The sequence below is a fragment of the Nothobranchius furzeri genome, chromosome 9 (genome assembly GCF_043380555.1).
Source record: "Nothobranchius furzeri strain GRZ-AD chromosome 9, NfurGRZ-RIMD1, whole genome shotgun sequence".
NCBI lineage: Eukaryota > Metazoa > Chordata > Actinopteri > Cyprinodontiformes > Nothobranchiidae > Nothobranchius > Nothobranchius furzeri.
This window is the reverse complement of record NC_091749.1, coordinates 8,209,649-8,226,652: the sequence shown is the minus strand read 5'-3', so window position 1 is coordinate 8,226,652 and position 17,004 is coordinate 8,209,649. Positions and strand designations below refer to the sequence as shown.

Sequence of the window (17,004 nt, the reverse complement as noted above, 5' to 3'; positions counted from 1 at the left end):
CATGGCTGTTTCTGGTGTTGTAGAAGCGTTCCACATGGCTGTTTCTGGTGTTGTAGAAGCGTTTCACATGGCTGTTTTTCTGGTGTTGTAGAAGAGTTCCACATGGCTGTTTTTCTGGTGTTGTAGAAGCGTTCCACATGGCTGTTTCTGGTGTTGTAGAAGCGTTCCACATTGCTGTTTTTCTGGTGTTGTAGAAGCGTTCCACATGGCTGTTTTTCTGGTGTTGTAGAAGCGTTCCACATGGCTGTTTTTCTGGTGTTGTAGAAGCGTTCCACATGGCTGTTTCTGGTGTTGTAGAAGCGTTCCACATGGCTGTTTCTGGTGTTGTAGAAGCGTTTCACATGGCTGTTTTTCTGGTGTTGTAGAAGAGTTCCACATGGCTGTTTTTCTGGTGTTGTAGAAGCGTTCCACATGGCTGTTTCTGGTGTTGTAGAAGCGTTCCACATTGCTGTTTTTCTGGTGTTGTAGAAGCGTTCCACATGGCTGTTTTTCTGGTGTTGTAGAAGCGTTCCACATGGCTGTTTTTCTGGTGTTGTAGAAGCGTTCCACATGGCTGTTTCTGGTGTTGTAGAAGCGTTCCACATGGCTGTTTTTCTGGTGTTGTAGAAGCGTTCCACATGGCTGTTTTTCTGGTGTTGTAGAAGCGTTCCACATGGCTGTTTTTCTGGTGTTGTAGAAGCGTTCCACATGGCTGTTTCTGGTGTTGTAAAACCGTTCCACATGGCTGTTTTTCTGGTGTTGTAGAAGAGTTCCACATGGCTGTTTTTCTGGTGTTGTAGAAGCGTTCCACATGGCTGTTTCTGGTGTTGTAGAAGCGTTCCACATGGCTGTTTTTCTGGTGTTGTAGAAGCGTTCCACATGGCTGTTTCTGGTGTTGTAAAAGCGTTCCACATGGCTGTTTCTGGTGTTGTAGAAGCGTTTCACATGGCTGTTTTTCTGGTGTTGTAGAAGAGTTCCACATGGCTGTTTTTCTGGTGTTGTAGAAGCGTTCCACATGGCTGTTTCTGGTGTTGTAGAAGCGTTCCACATTGCTGTTTTTCTGGTGTTGTAGAAGCGTTCCACATGGCTGTTTTTCTGGTGTTGTAGAAGCGTTCCACATGGCTGTTTTTCTGGTGTTGTAGAAGCGTTCCACATGGCTGTTTCTGGTGTTGTAAAAGCGTTTCACATGGCTGTTTTTCTGGTGTTGTAGAAGCGTTCCACATGGCTGTTTTTCTGGTGTTGTAGAAGCGTTCCACATGGCTGTTTCTGGTGTTGTAGAAGCGTTCCACATGGCTGTTTTTCTGGTGTTGTAGAAGCGTTCCACATGGCTGTTTTTCTGGTGTTGTAGAAGCGTTCCACATGGCTGTTTTTCTGGTGTTGTAGAAGCGTTCCACATGGCTGTTTCTGGTGTTGTAAAACCGTTCCACATGGCTGTTTTTCTGGTGTTGTAGAAGAGTTCCACATGGCTGTTTTTCTGGTGTTGTAGAAGCGTTCCACATGGCTGTTTTTCTGGTGTTGTAGAAGCGTTCCACATGGCTGTTTCTGGTGTTGTAAAAGTGTTTCACATGGCTGTTTTTCTGGTGTTGTAGAAGCGTTCCACATGGCTGTTTCTGGTGTTGTAGAAGCGTTCCACATTGCTGTTTTTCTGGTGTTGTAGAAGCGTTCCACATTGCTGTTTTTCTGGTGTTGTAGAAGCGTTCCACATGGCTGTTTCTGGTGTTGTAGAAGAGTTCCACATGGCTGTTTTTCTGGTGTTGTAGAAGCGTTCTACATGGCTGTTTTTCTGGTGTTGTAGAAGCGTTCCACATGGCTGTTTTTCTGGTGTTGTAGAAGCGTTCCACATGGCTGTTTCTGGTGTTGTAGACGCGTTCCACATGGCTGTTTTTCTGGTGTTGTAGAAGCGTTCCACATGGCTGTTTTTCTGGTGTTGTAGAAGCGTTCCACATGGCTGTTTTTCTGGTGTTGTAGAAGCGTTCCACATGGCTGTTTCTGGTGTTGTAAAAGCGTTCCACATGGCTGTTTCTGGTGTTGTAAAAGCGTTTCACATGGCTGTTTCTGGTGTTGTAGAAGTGTTCCACATGGCTGTTTTTCGGGTGTTGTAGAAGCGTTCCACATGGCTGTTTCTGGTGTTGTAAAAGCATTTCACATGGCTGTTTCTGGTGTTGTAAAAGCATTTCACATGGCTGTTTCTGGTGTTGTAAAAGCATTTCACATGGCTGTTTCTGGTGTTGTAAAAGCGTTTCACATGGCTGTTTCTAGTGTTGTAAAAGCATTTCACATGGCTGTTTCTAGTGTTGTAAAAGCATTTCACATGGCTGTTTCTGGTGTTGTAAAAGCATTTCACATGGCTGTTTCTGGTGTTGTAGAAGAGTTCTACATGGCTGTTTCTGGTGTTGCAGAAGTGTTCCACATGGCTGTTTTTCTGGTGTTGTAAAAGCGTTTCACATGGCTGTTTCTGGTGTTGTAAAAGCATTTCACATGGCTGTTTCTGGTGTTGTAAAAGCGTTTCACATGGCTGTTTCTGGTGTTGTAGAAGTGTTCCACATGGCTGTTTTTCTGGTGTTGTAGAAGCGTTCCACGTGGCTGTTTCTGATGTTGTAGATGTGTTCCACACGGCTGTTTCTGGTGTTGTAGAAGCGTTCCACGTGGCTGTTTCTGATGTTGTAGATGTGTTCCACACGGCTGTTTCTGATGTTGTAGATGTGTTCCACACGGCTGTTTCTGGTGTTGTAGAAGATTTCTACATGGCTGTTTCTGGTGTTGCAGAAGTGTTCCACATGGCTGTTTCTGGTGTTGTAGACGCGTTCCACATGGCTGTTTTTCTGGTGTTGTAGAAGCGTTCCACATGGCTGTTTTTCTGGTGTTGTAGAAGCGTTCCACATGGCTGTTTTTCTGGTGTTGTAGAAGCGTTCCACATGGCTGTTTCTGGTATTGTAGAAGCGTTCCACATGGCTGTTTTTCTGGTGTTTTAGAAGCATTCCACATGGCTGTTTCTGGTGTTGTAGAAGCGTTCCACATGGCTGTTTTTCTGGTGTTATAGAAGCGTTCCACATGGCTGTTTCTGGTGTTGTAGAAGCGTTCCGCATGGGTGTTTCTGGTGTTGTAGAAGCGTTCCACATTGCTGTTTTTCTGGTGTTGTAGAAGCGTTCCACATGGCTGTTTCTGGTGTTGTAGAAGCGTTCCACATGGCTGTTTTTCTGGTGTTGTAGAAGCGTTCCACATGGCTGTTTTTCTGGTGTTGTAGAAGCGTTCCACATGGCTGTTTCTGGTGTTGTAGAAGCGTTTCACATCGCTGTTTTTCTGGTGTTGTAGAAGCGTTCCACATGGCTGTTTCTGGTGTTGTAGAAGCGTTCCACATGGCTGTTTTTCTGGTGTTGTAGAAGCGTTCCACATGGATGTTTCTGGTATTGTAGAAGCGTTCCACATGGCTGTTTCTGGTGTTGTAGAAGCGTTCCACATGGCTGTTTCTGGTGTTGTAGAAGCGTTCCACATGGCTGTTTTTCTGGTGTTGTAGAAGAGTTCTACATGGCTGTTTCTGGTAGTGTAGAAGCGTTCCACATGGCTGTTTTTCTGGTGTTTGAGAAGCGTTCTACATGGCTGTTTCTGGTATTGTAGAAGCGTTCCACATGGCTGTTTTTCTGGTGTCAGAGAAGCGTTCCACATGGCTGTTTCTGGTGTTGTAGAAGCGTTCCACATGGCTGTTTCTGGTGTTGTAGAAGTGTTCCACATGGCTGTTTTTCTGGTGTTGTAGAAGCGTTCCACATGGCTGTTTCTGGTGTTGTAGAAGCGTTTCACATGGCTGTCTTTCTGGTGCTGTAGAAGAGTTCTACATGGCTGTTTCTGGTATTGTAGAAGCGTTCCACATGGCTGTTTTTCTGGTGTAGTAGAAGCGTTCCACATGGCTGTTTCTGGTGTTGTAGAAGCGTTCCACATGGCTGTTTTTCTGGTGTTGTAGAAGCGTTCCACATGGCTGTTTCTGGTGTTGTAAAAGCGTTTCACATGGCTGTTTTTCTGGTGTTGTAGAAGCGTTCCACATGGCTGTTTTTCTGGTGTTGTAGAAGCGTTCCACATGGCTGTTTCTGGTGTTGTAGAAGCGTTCCACATTGCTGTTTTTCTGGTGTTGTAGAAGCGTTCCACATGGCTGTTTCTGGTGTTGTAAAAGCGTTCCACATGGCTGTTTCTGGTGTTGTAGAAGCGTTTCACATGGCTGTTTTTCTGGTGTTGTAGAAGAGTTCCACATGGCTGTTTTTCTGGTGTTGTAGAAGCGTTCCACATGGCTGTTTCTGGTGTTGTAGAAGCGTTCCACATTGCTGTTTTTCTGGTGTTGTAGAAGCGTTTCACATGGCTGTTTTTCTGGTGTTGTAGAAGCGTTCCACATGGCTGTTTTTCTGGTGTTGTAGAAGCGTTCCACATGGCTGTTTCTGGTGTTGTAAAAGCGTTTCACATGGCTGTTTTTCTGGTGTTGTAGAAGCGTTCCACATGGCTGTTTTTCTGGTGTTGTAGAAGCGTTCCACATGGCTGTTTCTGGTGTTGTAGAAGCGTTCCACATGGCTGTTTTTCTGGTGTTGTAGAAGCGTTCCACATGGCTGTTTCTGGTGTTGTAAAAGCGTTTCACATGGCTCTTTTTCTGGTGTTGTAGAAGCGTTCCACATGGCTGTTTTTCTGGTGTTGTAGAAGAGTTCCACATGGCTGTTTTTCTGGTGTTGTAGAAGCGTTCCACATGGCTGTTTCTGGTGTTGTAGAAGCGTTCCACATGGCTGTTTTTCTGGTGTTGTAGAAGCGTTCCACATGGCTGTTTCTGGTGTTGTAAAAGCGTTTCACATGGCTGTTTTTCTGGTGTTGTAGAAGCGTTCCACATGGCTGTTTCTGGTGTTGTAGAAGCGTTCCACATTGCTGTTTTTCTGGTGTTGTAGAAGCGTTCCACATTGCTGTTTTTCTGGTGTTGTAGAAGCGTTCCACATGGCTGTTTCTGGTGTTGTAGAAGCGTTCCACATGGCTGTTTCTGGTGTTGTAGAAGCGTTCCACATGGCTGTTTCTGATGTTGTAGATGTGTTCCACATGGCTGTTTCTGGTGTTGTAGACGCGTTCTACATGGCTGTTTTTCTGGTGTTGTAGAAGCGTTCCACATGGCTGTTTTTCTGGTGTTGTAGAAGCGTTCCACATGGCTGTTTCTGGTGTTGTAGACGCATTCCACATGGCTGTTTTTCTGGTGTTGTAGAAGCGTTCCACATGGCTGTTTTTCTGTTGTTGTAGAAGCGTTCCACATGGCTGTTTCTGGTGTTGTAAAAGCGTTCCACATGGCTGTTTCTGGTGTTGTAAAAGCGTTTCACATGGCTGTTTCTGGTGTTGTAGAAGCGTTCCACGTGGCTGTTTCTGATGTTGTAGATGTGTTCCACATGGCTGTTTTTCTGGTGTTGTAGAAGAGTTCCACATGGCTGTTTCTGGTGTTGTAAAAGCATTTCACATGGCTGTTTCTGGTGTTGTAAAAGCATTTCACATGGCTGTTTCTGGTGTTGTAAAAGCATTTCACATGGCTGTTTCTGGTGTTGTAAAAGCGTTTCACATGGCTGTTTCTGGTGTTGTAAAAGCATTTCACATGGCTGTTTCTAGTGTTGTAAAAGCATTTCACATGGCTGTTTCTGGTGTTGTAAAAGCATTTCACATGGCTGTTTCTGGTGTTGTAGAAGAGTTCTACATGGCTGTTTCTGGTGTTGCAGAAGTGTTCCACATGGCTGTTTTTCTGGTGTTGTAAAAGCATTTCACATGGCTGTTTCTGGTGTTGTAGAAGAGTTCTACATGGCTGTTTCTGGTGTTGCAGAAGTGTTCCACATGGCTGTTTTTCTGGTGTTGTAAAAGCGTTTCACATGGCTGTTTCTGGTGTTGTAAAAGCATTTCACATGGCTGTTTCTGGTGTTGTAAAAGCATTTCACATGGCTGTTTCTGGTGTTGTAAAAGCATTTCACATGGCTGTTTCTGGTGTTGTAAAAGCATTTCACATGGCTGTTTCTGGTGTTGTAGAAGTGTTCCACATGGCTGTTTTTCTGGTGTTGTAGAAGCGTTCCACGTGGCTGTTTCTGATGTTGTAGATGTGTTCCACATGGCTGTTTCTGGTGTTGCAGAAGTGTTCCACATGGCTGTTTTTCTGGTGTTGTAAAAGCGTTTCACATGGCTGTTTCTGGTGTTGTAAAAGCATTTCACATTGCTCTTTCTGGTGTTGTAAAAGTGTTTCACACTGCTGTTTCTGGCGTTGTAGAAGCGTTCCACATGGCTGTTTCTGGTGTTGTAGAAGAGTTCCACATGGCTGTAACTGTAACGTAGCGGGATGAAATAAATCATTAGTTTGTAATTAAAGCAAAAAAATGTGACACACAAATGAGTTCTGAAGGTAATAAAATCACCACCACTACTGGTGTTGCTACAGCTATAAATACACTAACTCGCTGTTGATGTTAGCAGCTAACATGAGGTAAACTTACTGAGGCGACTTTGTTCTCCGCCATGACGTGTTTCCTCTTAAATCTAACTGATAAAAAAAATACCTTTAGCCTTCTAGTGAGTGCAGTTTTGGGAGACATTTAGTTGTTTTTTAGCTCCAAAGCTGCTGCCTGCTGGCCTGGTCCCGCTGACTTGTTACATCAGCATAAATATTTACAAGCTGGTTTTCTGCTGGATGCTCATATTTAGCTGATTCAAACCACTGGGAGGCATGTTTAGGAGGATGTAATTTTTTGCAGGATGTGTGACAGCGGTGAAGGCCTCTACACTTTCCAGACCAGGGAGGGAGAGCAGCTCTACCAGAGGGTCCACTCTTCCACGTTGGCCATTGCTGAGCAGCGCAAACAGGTTCTGCTGGAGATGGAGCAAAGCAGTCGGGTGAGAGCACCAAGCGCCTGGCCTGCTTTAGTGGTTCTGTTAGAAGTTGAGATCCGTTCGGCTCATAATGTCAGGAATTCATCCTATTAGGTAAAATCAAATCTTATGGCGGTTCTGGATCAGAACTTCACTTATATAAATAAACTGAACTGAAGTGAACTAGATCAGTCTGTGTTTACAAGATACTAAACATTTAATGTGTGTGTGTGTGTGTGTGTGTGTGTGTGTGTGTCTTCCAGTTGCTTCCCAAAGGTTCAGAACCTGGCTCCTACCCATGCACGCCCACAGCCATTTTACCAAGGTCTGCATACTGGCACCACATCACTGGGAACCAGACCAGTTTGGATCATGGCACTGGTGAGCCACTAACAACTTTGCATTCTTCAAACGTCTGTCTGTTCCTCGCACTTGTCTCAGTACTATGGGAGCCAGAGCTTTCAGCCACTCAGCTCCAAAACTCTGGAACACTTTACCGCCTGACCTCCGCAATATAAACTCCTTCTCAACCTTCAAGTCTCAACTCAAAACTCACATGTTCTGCCTGGCTTACTCACTGTAACTGTCCTCCTTCCATCTACTCTTTTTAGTCTATTATCCATTGCTCTGCTCCAAATCTACCCTTGGGAATTACTCTTAGCATTTATTTCTTGTTGTTTGTATTGCTTGCTTGTTATATTTTGTCTTGTACAGTGACCTTGAGAGCTTTGAAAGGCGCTTGAAATTAAATGTATTATTATTATTATTATTATTATTATTATTATTATTATTATTATTGTTAAACTGATCCATTCAGAACATTAGTGAGAAATGAATTAAACTTTGTTTTCTTGCATAAAGTAGATGATTATTGTTTGCTCTGTAACCAGAGGAAAATGAAAACTAGTTCAGCAACTTGGTGCTGTTGAAACTTACATGTGCAGCTGTCCTCCATGATCAGAAAAAAAACACATCTTTACTTTTTTGGTAGACAAGGATGTTGACTCCACTGTTTAAGAGATCAGACTAACAACTGTTGAAAGCTGTCCACAACATCTGACAAAGTTCAGAACTCTAGTTTGAGACATGGGTATCCTGGGTGCTGCACACAGCATGATAGCGCCACCCAGTGGTCATATAAGCAGTAAAAGTATTGTCTGTAGATGTGATTCCACTGCAGCTGCAACTTTAGCCCTGAGCAGACTCCTTATGAGACCATGCATCTCCTGCTGAGTCTAGAGCTCCATGGATCATAGCAACCAGGCCATCTCCATGACTCTAAGGATCAGAGAATGCCTGGGAGAGGAGACACTGTTCTTTCATTCATAGATTTAAATAAAAAAGTGAAGAATAATTTAGTTTGAGTTAGAAATTTACTAAAAACATGATGGGATCTGTCACTTGCAGCAAAGAGAGAGAGAAGAAAGCAAGAACAGAAGGACTCATGTTTTCCATCATTCTAATTTTGATAATTGTAGAGATGTTGTATTCAGTTCATAATGCATTTGTAAAATAGTCAAAATGTGAAATGTCCCATTAGTTTATGAACTCAAACAAAGTAAAATCATTTTTGTTTGTTAAATAGTAGTTCACACACATTTTTGTCAACACCATCAGTTTTTGGTCAACACCGTCAGATGTATGTTTTAGAATTTTTAAAAAGAAAATGTTTATTCTTACTTCACTTTCTGGTCTTCATGTAATAAAGACACTAGTGATGTGTCGGTCTCGAACGAACCGGCTCTAAGAGCCGGCTCTTTGAAGTGAATGACGGGAGCCGGCTCGTCATTGGGAGCCGTCAAGCCCCCCTGCCTTGGTGAAAGCCACAGGTCAACTTGTGTAACTGCGTGTCCGGACTGTCCACACACAGAGCAGTACAGGTGGGAAGAGGGAGGATCAGACTCAGACACACAGCAGAGCACATGTGGGCGGAGGGAGATGAGAGGGAATGAGGAGGAGGAAAAAGGCGAGCGAGAAAGAGGAGAGTGCGACAACGACGGTGAGAAAATGAGCGCCAGCAGTCGGAAAATGGAGATTTCTGAAAGTGTTCAGTTATTAAATCCATAGAAATGATAAATATTTGATATATTCACAACAAAGTCACAATTTTCCTCAGCCCCCAAAACTTGAAAAAAGGTGTAAAAGTGTGAATGCATATATATAAAAATTGAAAAATAATCATTATAAATATGTGAAGCAATGCTTGAAGTAAACATCAAATTTGTGTCCTCAGTTTCTGTCAACTCTGGCAGATTTTTCATGAACTTCTTTTAATCAGGCAATGGCATGGTCATCTGTGTCACCGAGGACCCTTTTCAGTTGTGCTGATAACGGCACTAACCCCCAAATTCCACTACCTCCGCTCCGCTCCGACACGAACGCCGGAGCAAAATCGGTCCCGTTGTAGTCAATCAGAGCAATTCCACTACTGCGGCCGTGCTCTGGCAGTGCGGCGCCGTGCGCCGCCCTCTGTTCCGGCGTCCGGCAAAAATAGAATCGATCCTATTTTTGCCGGACGCCGGAGCACCTCCGCAGTAAATGGACAGAAATCACAATGGCCCAACAGGAAAAGGAGCAAGCACAATTTCCGTTTTTCACAATAAATCGATAAACAAAAGGCGTTTTTTGTTTCATATGCACAGGTTTAACAACTTTTAACAACTATCAATGGCGGCTGAAGTTTAAATGCACAAAAGTAAGCCATAAATACAGTTTCTACTATCAAAGTAGTCACACTTTGTTGATCCAAACACTGCTGATCTCTCAACACAAATGATAGGCAGATTAAACAGTTCATGCCGATGCTTCTCCCACACAACGGGTGTTTGGATCTAACTTCCGCGTTTATTGCTCGGACTGTATCGCAAGATCTCGAAAGTCCCACGCATGCTTGTTTGCCCACCTAAGGTCTCCGCACCGGAGCGGAGCCGTTGTAGAGCGGGTGCCAGTAAAAATTGAGTTCGGAAGCGAGCGGCTGCGGAAGGCGGGGGCGGACCGGAGCGGAGCGGAGGTAGTGGAATTTGGGGGTAACACACATACTCTGGTAAGTTTAAAACTTTGAGACATTTTACACGGACACTGTCATTTCTATGGTCACAGCTAGGGATGAGCGAGTACACCACTATCTGTATCTGTATCTGTTCAACCAACTAAATTATCAGTATCTGTACTCGGAATGGGCGTGGCATAATCTGGAAGTGGGCGTGGTTTAACTAGAAGTGGGTGTGGTTTACATCAATACATTATTTTAAGTCTGAAATTGATATGGAATGATCAGAAGTCGATATTTGTATTGTTTATTTGAAAACTATTTACAGAGCAGCCTCAGAATTGAGATTAAATATTTTTGATCACAATAGTAAAGAAACTATTACAGAACAAGTGTTTCAATAAAATCAGAACATTAATATTTAAGTGCATGGATTAATACATCTGAACTCATGCAGTAGGAACTAGGAAATATGAAATGATAGAACCAGACACAACTTTATGTATATTTTTTTTCTTTTAATTTGATTAAACTGATATTTTTCTAAATGTTCTTGGCATTTTGCCCCACACAAAGTTAAATAAAACTGTGTGTGTGTGTGTGTGTGTGTGTGTGTGTGTGTGTGTGTGTGTGTGTGGATGAGCCGGACAGACTGCGCTCCCGGCCGGCTAGAGAGTTTTGTGTGTAGGGAGGGGCGGGCGCTCTATGTGACTGGCCAATCACAGAGCATGAAGACAGTCAGTTACCCAATGAGGATTTTCCTTCAGCACGATTACAGATATTTACGAGGTTTACTCGTTTCATGCTCGTATTCGTCAAAAATGCTTTATCCGTACCGGATACTCGTCTGAAACGGTGTGTGTGTGTGTGTGTGTGTGTGTGTGTGTGTGTGTGTGTGTGTGTGTGTGTGTGTGTGTGTGTGTGTGTGTGTGTGTGTGTGTGTGTGTGTGTGTGTGTGTGTGTGTGTGTGTGTGTGTGTGTGTGTGTGTGTGTGTTCTTAACATCCCTAATTGCAGGTTTCCCAGAGAATGTAGTGAGTTTTGATTTTTTCAGCAATTGCCGGCAGGAAACCTTTCAACCAATCAGCACATTTGGACATAAGGTCCATCTTTATCAGCGTCGGGTGTGAGGGTACTATGGAGGTGAAATAGTTTTTTTATATCTGGCACGGAAATCATCTACGAACTCATCAGTCTATTGTTTAATAGTTGTTAATTGGGTTAAGTTAGGAGTTTCCAAAATGTCAAACTGGGGTTTTAAGTCTCCAGCCATTTGTCCAGTCGCGGGAGGTTTGAGAAGGCTCGCTTGAGCCAGCTGGTCTAATCCTTGGCCAATTAAGCAGTGGGAGTAAATCACCTCCATCATATCTGAGACCCACTTCTCTGACTGTTCTCTGGGTTTAATTGGGTGCATAAATTCAGCCGGCGGAGCTGAAGGAGTTAGTTTACTTAGGAGATACACTTTTCCCTGCTTCACTTTCTTTTCCCTTCTTTCCCTCCTTACTTTTTCGAATATTCTCCAGTCTTTTATCTGTCTCATCTCGCCATATCGTCGCTATCTTCAACTGTTCTTCCTTAGTTAATTTCTTTTTGCCAGTGGCTAACACAACTTCAAGTGTGTAAATGTTGACCAATTCATGCCATTGCTGACCCATCGATTTTGTACTTTTTGTACCATTTTTCCATAAATTTTAAGCTATCTGGGTGTTTATGAGACATAAATTTCATATCTCCCTCCAGTTTGTCTTTAGATGTGGTATTCCCCATTGTATTTAAGTTGTTTTGTTTACTAGTTTAGTAAAACAAGCTGGAAGCACGCCAAGGATTTTAATGTGAAAATTATCAGAAAATCAATTAAACTGCAGTTGAGGTGTATATTAAAATGATTTTTCAGATAAGATTTGGCAGCCACTGAAGCGACTCAACACTCCTCCGCTTCTGTCTTCCACACACTCAGAGCCCCTGACTGAGACACACACACTCTCAAAGTCCCCGATACACGCACACCTCCACACACACCCGTACCAGAAACAGGCTCAAAAGCCTCAAAACTTTAGCCAAACAATCTCACACTTGCCTTTTTCCTTTCTTCAGTATCTCTCAGTTCATACTTTCTCATACGCACACAGAACAGAACCGAACAGAACCCGCAGGTTTTTCTCACACACACACACACACACACACACACACACACACACACACACACACACACACACACACACACACACACACACACACACACACACACAATAGGACAGCAGCTGAAACAAAGTTCACAGCCAGGTTTTTAACACTTTGGCACAGATTTAAAACCACAATGCAACACAGAAATGCGATGTCTGCAATGGGACAGCCGACACCACTATTTCAGATACCAGCAACGAACGATAACAACACCACAGGACCACGGAGATCAGGCAAGCCTGCACACCCCAAAATGGGACGCAGCCCACAAATACACAGACCACAGAACGACAAAGGGTGAATTTAGAACGGTTTGGGTTCATTGAGCCAATTATAATGATGATTAACTTTTGGGTACCTCTGTTGCACCATGAAATATTTAAACAATACAAGCATCAGTGTGATTACACAAGTGATCTGCACATCCAACCAAATTATGGCCCACTATACCTCGTAGGATGCCTATGTTACGCTGACACAAACTAATTACAACCTCTCTCCAGTTTACCTCTCTCAGAACAGAGGCAAACAGAGCCCAGGCTATGGTCCAGCGGCTCTCCGTGCAGCCCTCGGCCGGGGCACGAAATGTCTTTCGTGCGAGGGTGGCAGACACACCACCAGCGTAAAACACACAGCCAACCAGTCAGTACAAAAGGGTGCATTTAAATAGGTACTCACTTTCCCTCTGCATGGCGGATTTGCCCTGAGTCCGGTGAGCGAGAGCTGTAGGTGGAAGTCCGCCTGCAGAGCTAAACAGCCGGCCGATGGAGCAATCCAGCTCCCCGGGCTTTGATGAGGAATTGGCGCCGTGCGGCTCTCCGAAGGTGAACTCCCACTGAAGGCTCTGTCTCCCGGGTTTCGGCACCAAAATGTTAGGTCATTTTTATAGATCTTGTATTACCTCAAAGAAAGTTCAAAACACACAGAGGGATTAGACTGATAATTTGGTAAATAGTAATCAACCAACAACAAACAACACCAAAATACTTTGCAAAGGGTGAGAGAATCATACACACCAAAGTCAAGGCTATTTCCTCTCACAACTCAGGCAAGCCTGGAGAGTCAATTTATTTGGGAACACACACACAAAGTTAAAGATAAGCACACACACAAATTCTTTACAGACAACCGAGAGAAGAACACATTGGTCTGGCTTTTAGCCTTCTCAGGAACTGCTAATCATAATAAAAAGCACTGAGGCGAGGACGGCCTTCCTGCAACAATTTAAATGTAAATAAGTCGGATGAACTCTGTTTGAAAGAACAACACCAGACAAATTATTACCAAGGTGAGGTGAAAATCAGTTTTTACTAGGGCTGGGGGTAAACGATTATTTTTAAAATGATTATTCTGACGATTATTTTATCAAATAGTCGACTATTCTAATGACTATTTACACAATTAATCAAATGATTATTTTTCTATTGCACAGTTAATAAAAAACAGAAAATCTCAAATAAAATCCTCAAAAAAAAGATAAACTGTTACTGTAAGAGAATAAACACTACAGGCCTTCCATTTTGTGTAACACTGCTTTTATTGTGTTGCGGTTGGTTATGTTCTGGTGACGTGTAGAACTTGGGAGTGCAGGCTGCTGCCTGAGAGGTGGTTGGAGATGGAGTGTCTCCATGCTGCTTTGTTTTGGCCACTTATGTGCGTGAGGCGAGTGGTGTTACGACCCTTCCTGGGGAGTTTGGCTCGTGTGCAAAAAGGAAGGGACAATATCGTGGGATTTAAAAGTTCAAATGATGATCAGGTTTATTTACAACAACAAAAAAACATGCATCTTTCCATCCACAGGTTGGGAATAATAAAACTAACTCTGCCTGTGGGGAATTAAAACAAAAGTACAAATAAGTAGGGATGTCCCACTGGGCAAAGATTACAGGGTTCTGGACCAAAATAAGGATCTCCAAAGATCCAAAATCTAAACTGGGTGGTTAAACCAAACTCAAGGTGACATTTTACACTAAACCGAAAACCCACAACACTCTAAATGTAATAAAAGGGAGATCTACACACCAAAAAATATGAGCTCTAAACCAAAACATAACAGCTTATCCAAACGCAAGAAGCTGTTAGCGAAAATGCTAACAGTAGCTTTACCAACGTTAAGTTCAAGTTACCAAGTTTAAATAAACCAAAATACCCAGCAGCAAACAAACCAGCACTGAGTAGAGACTGCTACCACCAAAACAGCTCTCCTAATGTCTGAAAGAAGCTCCTTTATGAAGGGAGAAACTCTACCGGTGATTCTCTACATCTGCGATAGAGACTGAGCAGCGCATCTGACCCCGGAAGTTGTTGTCCGTTGCCGGGAGACGAAGGCGGGCAAAACAGGAAAGGAATCTAGTAGTGGACTGACGTTGTTCCGGGTCTTCGGTATTTGGTGGAGATGTTAGTGACGGTGGAGAAGAGGGCGAACTAGAGGAAAAACAGGCAGATTCCTCCTCTATTTACAAACTCCTGGGGATGCAACAAGTGGGCGTGGTGCATCGACTACCGGATCTGACGTTGACTAATTTTTAGAATCGAGCCGTCGACGTCATCGAGGCTTTTCTACAGCCTTAGTTTTTACCTATCAGAGACACACAGGTCAAACAATCAGGCACACACACACACTCACACCTAAGGACAATTTAGACAGACCAATCAACCTAACAGTCATGTTTTTGGATAGTGGGAGGAAGCCAGAGTACCCGGAGAGAACCCACACATGCACAGGGAGAACATGCAAACTCCATGCAGAAAGATCCTAGGCCGGGAAGCGAACCCAGGACCGTCTTGCTGCAAGGCAACAGCTCCAACCACTGCGCCACCGCACAGTCCACCCTAAGAAGGTGCTATACAAATGCAGGCCATTTACCATATAGGCAGTTGAAATTAGTTTCTGGTTAGGATGCCTCCTGAATGCTTCCCTGGTGAGGTATTCTGGGCACATCCAACAGGGAGGAGACCTAAAGGAAGACCCAGGACATGCTGGAGGGATTATGTGCCTCAGCTGGCCAGGGAACACCTTGGGATTCCTCCAGAGGAGCTGGCCCAAGAGGCGGGGGAGAGGGATGTCTTGGCTTCTCTGCTTAGACTGCTGCCCCTCCAACCTGACACAGGATAAGCGGATGAGAATGGATGAATGGTTTGATGGATGGATGATGGAAAATATTTCTTCTGTCTGTGGTAACCATGGAACTCATTCAGTGTCCACATCACTGCAGGCACTGCTGCATCCCACTTGCCCATCTCTCACCCCTTTGACCCCATACCCCTGTACAGTGCCCCCTTGCAAGGTGCTCCGGCGTTCTACAACCAGGGTCAAAACCACATAGATCCACCTCAATCTGAGCCTCAACTCAGGACCAGATCCATGTCTCCAATATTATGGAATTGTCAAAGGAGATTTAGGAGTGCAACCTGGACCCATAATCCACTAGTCTACTCCACAGGCACCACTCTCGAGGTGGCAGAACCTCTTTGGAGCTGCTCAGATATTTTACCTGGACTTGCTTTTAACCTGTCTCTTTCTTCTCTGTCTGCAGGAGACCCTAGAGAGGACGAGCTACTGTCCATACACCTGTCAGCTGAACGTCGCACCACACTGGCCCCAGCTAACTCACACACACACCTGACACACTCCACAACGCTGCCCTACTCATCCTAAACACACACACACTTTGTCTTCTCATCAGCTGGATCTCCAAGTTTTGGACTTCCTCTGCTGTCTCTGATATTACTCGACTCCAGAGAGATCTCATCACAGACTGTCAAACTGTTTTAACAATGGATACATTTGTTCTGCTTGCAGAGTGTGTTAGTCTCAAAGTGTGTTTGTCTCAAAGACTGCAGGGACATTTTGCATATTTCTATTTGGAATATTGTATTAAAAGTGAATGAATGTCTTTCACACTCACAGCTGGTGTGCATGTTACCCAAAAAATAGAAAGCATTATGATTCAGCTGCTGAGATTCCAACCCAGTTCTTCTGGTTCTCCCACTCCCATCATGGCTGCTCTATCATATGTACAGATTATAAAACTCTACCGCTGTTAAAGCTAGCTGCTAGTGTGGCCTTTTGCCTGGCAGGTTGCTGTTCTGAAATGATGATTGTTTTACTGATCATATTACTACTACCACAACAACTACTACTACTAATGATAGTTATGATGCAGATTGCAGGGAAAGATGTTTGCAAAATTGACATTTAAAGAAACACAATTGTCTGTCCAATCACCTCTATTAAACCACCTTGAGTCATTCACTACCATTGACGATTAAAGTCGCTATTTTAAATACAACCACTCACTGCCATTGGCGACTTAAGTATTCAATTGTGGGTTTTAACGGGGTGGCCTTGGGAACAAGTTTGTTATCAGAATGATAATGCCATAAGCCCAGGTGGGCTGATTCTACCCACCAATCGGAAACTTCCCTAATGGAAGGTGTGAATTTGTGCTGGCTTATCAGTCAGCAGTGGGTGTGTTGGCCCTGGTCAGCCTGAAGCAGACCACCTCAGGAAGAGGGCTGACAAACAGTCTGGTTACACCCTGAAAAAAGGCAGGCTACGCTAATGTAGAAACTCTCTATGCTGTACAGTCCATGTGAAGCTGATGCTAGTGTGAAAGGGGCTTAAGCCTATAGCTGCCTAAACTACAGGGATAACTCTGGATAACCTAGCCTTTTAGATAAAGGCATGTTGGAGGCAGGGCAAGGGAGAGCCGTCTTTACTGATTGTATTTTCCACCTCTCTCTACTCCCTCACTCTTCCAGATCTGGGCTAACATCAGAATCTAACCATGTAATACGATCAAACAGTCTTAAAAATAGACAAGGTGTCTGCCTCACGGACTAAAGCTGGGAGCTAGTTCCACAAGAGAGGAGCCTGATAACTAAAAGATCTGCCTCCCATCCTATTTTTAGATATTCTGGGAACCACCAGTAAACCTGCAGTCTGAGAGGGAAGTGCTCTGTTAGGAACGTATGGAATAATCAGATCACTGATGTATGATG

General features: G+C 43.9%; 1 protein-coding gene across 1 annotated transcript in view; it reads left to right on the top strand.

Annotated features, from left to right (window-relative positions):
* dok4 (docking protein 4) overlaps positions 1 to 15,787 on the top strand; it is a 217,355-nt gene extending 201,568 nt beyond the window's left edge. Inside the window, exons 6-8 of the mRNA XM_054735282.2 lie at positions 6,714 to 6,852; positions 7,092 to 7,209; positions 15,537 to 15,787. Of these exons, the coding sequence (XP_054591257.2) occupies positions 6,714 to 6,852; positions 7,092 to 7,209; positions 15,537 to 15,658 (379 nt within the window). The 3' untranslated portion in view covers positions 15,659 to 15,787. The remainder of the gene's footprint in view (positions 1 to 6,713; positions 6,853 to 7,091; positions 7,210 to 15,536) is intronic.
* Positions 15,788 to 17,004: the final 1,217 nt, after the last annotated feature.